This window comes from Pomacea canaliculata, linkage group LG7 (genome assembly GCF_003073045.1).
Source record: "Pomacea canaliculata isolate SZHN2017 linkage group LG7, ASM307304v1, whole genome shotgun sequence".
Taxonomy (NCBI): Eukaryota; Metazoa; Mollusca; class Gastropoda; order Architaenioglossa; family Ampullariidae; genus Pomacea; species Pomacea canaliculata.
Window position 1 is genome coordinate 4,096,501 of NC_037596.1, and position 6,635 is coordinate 4,103,135.

General features: G+C 37.0%; 1 protein-coding gene across 6 annotated transcripts; it reads left to right on the forward strand.

Moving 5' to 3' along the window:
- The first annotated feature begins 48 nt into the window (after positions 1-48).
- LOC112568621 lies at positions 49-6,320 on the forward strand. 6 transcript variants are annotated; one of them, XM_025246007.1, is made up of 8 exons: positions 1,022-1,040; positions 1,172-2,439; positions 2,844-2,916; positions 3,069-3,425; positions 3,588-3,716; positions 4,324-4,339; positions 4,931-4,992; positions 5,383-6,320. In XM_025246007.1, the coding sequence occupies exons 4-8, from the start codon at positions 3,137-3,139 to the stop codon at positions 5,562-5,564; spliced, it is 678 nt and encodes a 225-aa protein (XP_025101792.1). In that variant the 5' UTR covers positions 1,022-1,040; positions 1,172-2,439; positions 2,844-2,916; positions 3,069-3,136; the 3' UTR covers positions 5,565-6,320. The 6 variants fall into 6 exon arrangements, with proteins under 6 accessions (XP_025101793.1, XP_025101792.1, XP_025101791.1 ...); XM_025246006.1 differs by having other exon boundaries at positions 1,172-2,916; XM_025246005.1 differs by having other exon boundaries at positions 2,844-3,425.
- The last annotated feature ends 315 nt before the right edge of the window (positions 6,321-6,635 follow it).

The following is a 6,635-nucleotide window of genomic DNA, read 5'->3' on the forward strand; positions in this document are numbered from 1 at the left end:
TGATTATTGGTGTTATGAGTTATTCGGACGAAAGCTGTAAGTTATTTCTTTTCTTTTGATTCCTAGCTCACCTTGTGTCTCGGTATTCTACATATTGTCACTTAGTCCAATATACATATTGTATTTTCTTGTTCTTATTTTCTTACTCACCTCTCTTCCTATTCCACAAATCTGGCTTCAGTTTTAATATTCCTTCTTATTTACTGTATTAAAAATCTGGAGTTTTATGGTGATCTGTTGTTTTCCTTTTACCTCCAGTCTGCTGATGCTGCTATTAAGACTATTCCTAGCACTATGGTCTCCCTGTAATAAACCAGTAAACCAGATGTACTCTTGATGTCCTATAATAGGTGATAACTCATATTTGACACAAGAGATCGCGTAAAGAGTGGGGGGATGTGTTTCCAGCAAAATAAACACCAGAGAATAAACATCATCACTTCACTACAAATGCTACCAAACACAGAATTGGAGATGATGAGGAGTAAAACACAAATTTAAACATCCATCTATATATATATACGCTGCAACTCTTTATTAGTTGTGTTAATGTATGCTCTTTATAAACACGTGTTTTTTTGTGAGTAAAGGGTAGCGCGTTAGGTAGGTAAGGTCAATATGAGTAAGCATACATTATAAGAGTGAAAGTCAGTCAGACTTTACCCTTTTTATTTATTTCTCAGGTGGAGATGTGAATATTACAAGCCCTGTGTCCAACACAGTCAACGTGTTTGTCAATGACTGGCTCAACATGACTTTCACGTTCAACACAGAGAAATGTTCAAGTCCGGCATATGTTATCACTGTTGAAAGACAGGAGCAAGATCGTCCGTTTATTATTTGTCGAATACATCACAACAAAACCTCCTGCTTTACAACAGGTAATGTAACTCTGTACTCATGTCGCTGTGTCCGTCCCTCAGGTCCTGTGGAATTCTGGGAAAAGCTGGTGAGACCTGGAGATGTGGAGTACAGGTGGAGATGGACTGATGTCTCATCAGGAAAGCATGGCGAGAAAAAAATAAATGTTCACGTTACAGGTAAGAAATGGCTTTACTTGTTTATTGTTACTCCTTGCTGAGCTTCTTGTTTTACAGTTTATACTCAACAAAACTATGTTTATGACCTCAACTACTCTCACCAAAATAGTCTTTTGCAAATTTTTCCGCAGCTGGTGACAAGCAGAAAGGTGAACATTTACAAATGGTGGAATTCATTCTCGGCGGTGTTTGTGGTCTCCTCGTTATTGTCGTTGCTGTCCTTTTGATTTCCGCCAGATGTCGTAAGTCAAGTCCATCGGGTAAGTGTTTTTGTTGCTGTTACGAGTCGTCATGTACAAGCAACTACTAGGGTTCTGCAGCAGTTTTTTTTTACATATTTTTTTCACAACAGATGACAACAATTTCGTGAAACATTTACAGACGACGAAAATTCCACTGAATTAATCTGAAGGTTTCCTCTTTGTAGTTCCAGTCACCAAAATGCTTGGGTAGGCAACGATAGCAACATTCAGTGAACTTTCTCTTTTTTTAGTTTTTGAGTTTTTGCTTTTAACTTCTTGAAGAAACTTAGAATTAGAAAATTTTAAAGTATAATACTGCATTTCTTTTACTAGCCTCTATCTCAGTATTTTGTACACAGCTCAAGGATTATTACTGCTGACTAACCTGCTCCTGCCATCGCATGACACACAACATTTGTAAAAGTTTATAATTTCCACATTCATTAATCAGTGATTGATAACAACAAGACAGTAATATCAAAGTTGTTTTAGCTTTCAGAGAGAGACTGGAAGCATGTGATGCTTCTTGACAAAAACTTCCTTCTTAAGAACAATGTTGCGAAGACATAATCGGTTTTATTTGGTGACTTTCTTTGTTTTTAAAACTTCCTCAAAATATACTTTTGCTCCTCATAATGCTCCCCTCCCTCTTTTCTGACACTGAAGTCATTGAAAGTTTCTTCCCGCCCTTAGTGTGGTTCGTACATAAGGAAGAAGATATTTTCTGGTATTTCCTTCGATTTATTGGATTGTTAGATACTAGTCTATGATCATCCCTCGATGTCTCAATGCATTTTTCTAAACAGAAACTTTTATTTACGTTTGGAAAAAGAAAAAAACTCAAAGTAAGCAAACATTAGGAGAGACTTTCTAAGTACAAAACAAAACAAGTGTTCGCGAACAAACAAGAGGACATGTAGAAGTCCGTGTAGTAGTCATCATGTTCACTGTCATCAACAAACATCCGTCACGTGTAGCAGGCGGCGTAAAGCGATTGTCCCCCAACTTCCGGTTTCAAGAGGATTCAAGGGTCTGTATACACATCTGTGTGTGTGTGAGGACCTGACGAACTGCGGCTATCATGGCGAACATACAACTATTCCGTTGCGCTGTTTTCATCTTGATTGTTGTTATGATGAGCTATTCGGATGACAGCTGTAAGTTCCACATTTTGTATTTTTTACATACTTTGATAGATGTTGTTATTTATATTATTTCATTGATTAAAATTGTAAATAATATTAAATATATATACCTGATGTAAATACTGTCTCTCACACGTCCGCTGGCTGCATGTCTCATGTCTTGTGTTATTATTAAAACATGTAAATAAATCATTAACACACAAGATCTGTCGAGATGTAGATCAGGTTACCGTGACCTGTTCCTCTATGATTGGGAACAGTAATAAACGCTGTTGTTTGTCTGTCTGTGTGTGTGACCACTTTATCGTGAATATCTGAATAGCGCCTGTCATCAATACAGTGAAGGTTGACTGTCCTGCGTTCAGCTCTCGTCTCGGGCACGCTGTTCTTTGTCTACATGTGACTTCTGTTTACAGGGTTGACTGCCTTGCCATGATAAACCTTAGTTGCTGACAGTGAATAACACCAACTCTCTCCTCCTTCACTGGTGTAAGCATGAGTGAAAGAAAGGGTATTAAAGGGATGAAGTTTGGATGTTCTATTATCTACGTGTACATTAGAATGTGTGTAGTGTACACCTGCGACTTTGTGTATTAATGTGTGTTCAAGCGTTCGTGTTATAATTTCAATGTTTTCTGCAGGTGGAGATGTGAAGATTACAAGCCCTGTGTCCAACACAGTCAACGTGTCTGTCAATGACTGGCTCAACATGACTTTCACGTTCAACACAAATAAATGTTCAAGTCCGTCATATCTTATCACCGTAGAGAAAAAGGAGCAAGATCGTCCGATGATTCTTTGTCGAATTCATCACAACAAAACCTCGTGCTTTACAACAGGTCATGTAACTACGAACTCATGTCGCTGTGTCAGTCCCTCAGGTCCTGTGGACTTCTGGGAAAAGCTGGTGAGACCTGGAGATGTGGAGTACAAGTGGAGATGGACTGATGTCACTTCAGGAAAGCATGGCGAGAAAAAGATAAATTATCACATTACAGGTAAGAAATATCTTCCTTTATTTATTGTTTCACCCTTGCCGAGATTTGAGGGGTTTTTTTACAGTTTATACAAAACAAAACTATGTTTATGCATGACATCAGCAACTCTCACTAAACAACCAAGTGTGTTGCGATAGTCTTTTGCAATTGGTTTCTCCACAGTTGGTGACAAGCAGAAGGATGAACATTTACAAATGATGGAATTCATTCTCGGCGGTGTTTGTGGTCTCCTCGTTGTTGTTATTGCTGTCATTTTGATTTCCGCCAGATGTCGTAAGTCAAGTCCATCAGGTAAGTGTTTGTGTTGCTGTCGTGATGGGCACATACATCTAGTAGGGTTCTCTGGTATTTTCTTCTTTTTTTGCAATAGCTTTTTTGCTTGTGACGTCAAAAACGCCTAAAATTTTTAAACGAGTAAAAATGTTTTGTAGTTTACTGTTTGTTATGCTACCTTTTTATTTTTATTTTACTTATTTTGGCCACTTTCCCGCATTTAACTGTCTTGAAGTTTTCTGTACATGTGGTTAGAAAGAAAAGCTTACTGCAAGAAATTATTCAGGGCGGCAATAAATATACACGAAATATTATTTCATTCAAATATGTTTAAATTTTCGATGGTGTGGTGAGAACTCATTTATTCACTAGTTAATACAATGTTTGGTGACTGTTTGTTTATTTATTTGTTTGTTTGTTTGTTTGTTTGTTTGTTTGTTTGTTTGTTTGTTTGTTTGTTTGTTTGTTTGTTTGTTTTTGTTTGTTTGCAGGTAGTTGGTAGTTGTTGTAATGCTATTTTCATGCAGTCAGTATCGTGTGTGTCAGTGTTATACGTTTAGTTTTCATGAATAATTATTTGCTCTGCTTATCAATGATAATCGGACTACTGTAATCTTTGTTTCAGCAGCCACTGAAAACAGGTAATTTTGAAAAGAAAATATTTTATTTTAACTGAGGTGGGGCAGCTTGTCTTTAAATTGCAAAGAGAGGCAATTTGAAATTATTCAATAATTGTGCTCAGAGACACAGACCTGTTCAATTTAGTATAAAACATGAAACATATGTATTTCAATATTTTCATATATGAATGTTATTTACTGTTATAGTAGGCAGTTTAAAAATCATGTGATAGAACTCAATTTAAGCTATACAATTAAGTTCTCAATAGTAAGTCATCAACATATGGACACAACAGTGACCGAAGTACTAAAGTGTGGTGTGCATCCATAATATTGAGTTTAATTTAAAACAATGATGTTAATGAGTGAATATTAACTTACGACAGAAGATAAACTAGAAGTTAATACCGTACTGACATTATGAGAAAGGTACACAGACTTGAAAATATTTCAGACCCAGAACTCTTTCAGAAAATACTGCCGTTAGAAGGGAGATCAAAATATGAATTTAAATAGCAGATAACAAATCAATGTTTACAAATGTAATATTAATATTATTTTAAAGTAATTTTTATGTATGTCATGTTATGTGTGTCCAACCCTACATCGTAGGAAGGAACAGGACACACCGTTGGATAGTGTACAGCTTACACGGCCGAACCCTCAAACACAAGGTAAGTAGCATGAGGTCCTTGATAACAGACTCACTGTTGTTGTGTGTGTGTGCGCGCGCCTGTATTTGTTCACCTAATCTTTCTAATGAAATGTCCGCTACAACTCGTTCACTGCTCACCATCTTTGGCTGTATAAGTTTAGTTTCTCTCTGAACTGGTGAAATGTTGTCTTCGGTGCTGCCGAGACATAAAACAATAACAGTCAAAGTTATCTGGATTTTCTACACACACACACACATAAGCTCGTTTAGTTGAAACAGGGCGGTGAAATATGTGGAAAAATATCTGTAAGTAAATAATTACAGAAAATGCCGCTACAGGCTAAAATATACAAAGCCGTCATTGTCATGTAGTCAAATCATCACAGATTGTTTTGCTTTTTCTCGTCAGCTCCAGTAGCAACTGGAAATTACCGACAAGAGACCAGGTGTAACCAACCATTCATAGTAGAAGACGAGTATGCCAGAGTGGTTCGCGATCCCAGACGAAAAGCTCCTGCACCCCGGCAGGTGGAGCAGCAAGAGACGATGGAGATGTTCATCAACGATCTGTACGATGAAAAGGCCTTGTAGGTCAATCAGTAGCTCCTCATGTTTCTGTTTGTACACAATCCTCATTTGCCAGTCAAGTTTTTATCATTTTTGACTAGTTAAACAATTCTTAGCACACTCCTATATCATAAAAAGGAGAAGGAAGTATGTAGTTGGAATAATTACAGTGCTGAATGGATGCAAAGATAAGATCGTCTCTTTGTAAAAGAAATGTCCAACGTCTTTACGGAGTTTATGTTGAAACCTTGTTCCTTTCAAATTAAGAAAAAAATATCCTGCACAATGTTTTTCTGTTTCACTGTCATTGACATTATAAGGAAGTGGCCTTCGTCGATGATCTTGGTCACTGGATGGGCGGTGTCGTATTTTGTGTCGGAGACCAAGATTCAAGTTGTGAACAGTGAACAAATATAAAAACTGTTGGTGTCGAGAGAGAGTTCATGCCATTAACAGCAAAATATCTTGCCTTTTGCGAGAATAACAGTTGAGCTGGTTGTGCATTGTTATCACAGTTGCTCATGAAAACGAGTTTTTCATAGTAATTACCAAATAAAGATGACAGAATTGATGTCAAGAGGTTTCTACCCATCTGCACGCTGGGCATGATGCTTTGCTTGGCTTTCTGACAGGCATAGCTCAAAGCCTAGTTTGTAATGACAATATATTCTAATATTTGGTAATGTTTAGTTGTTATCTCATTTTGTGACGGGAAAAGTAGCCATGATGTAGCTGATTTAGAAAGTCATTTATGTTCAAATAAACCCTTTCATACGGATCCTAAATAATTTTGTGTATCTACGAAGGAGGGCGAAGAGAGAGAGAGAACTTACCTGTCATCTGATGGACTTATGAGAATGTGAAGATGTGATCTGACTGTAAGACTTCTTAAACATAATAATGTATATATATATATACTTTACAGCTCTCGACCACAACGACAGGTTCATGCTCTGAGCTCTAATCACGAAAACTAATAATAATTAATGAAAGATTTGTTTAGCGGAAACTCACAATCGTAAGGAGAATGCTCTTAGCCTTAAAACAATGAGACATGGACAGATTAAGAGAGACGAAAGAAAAAACAATAGTACT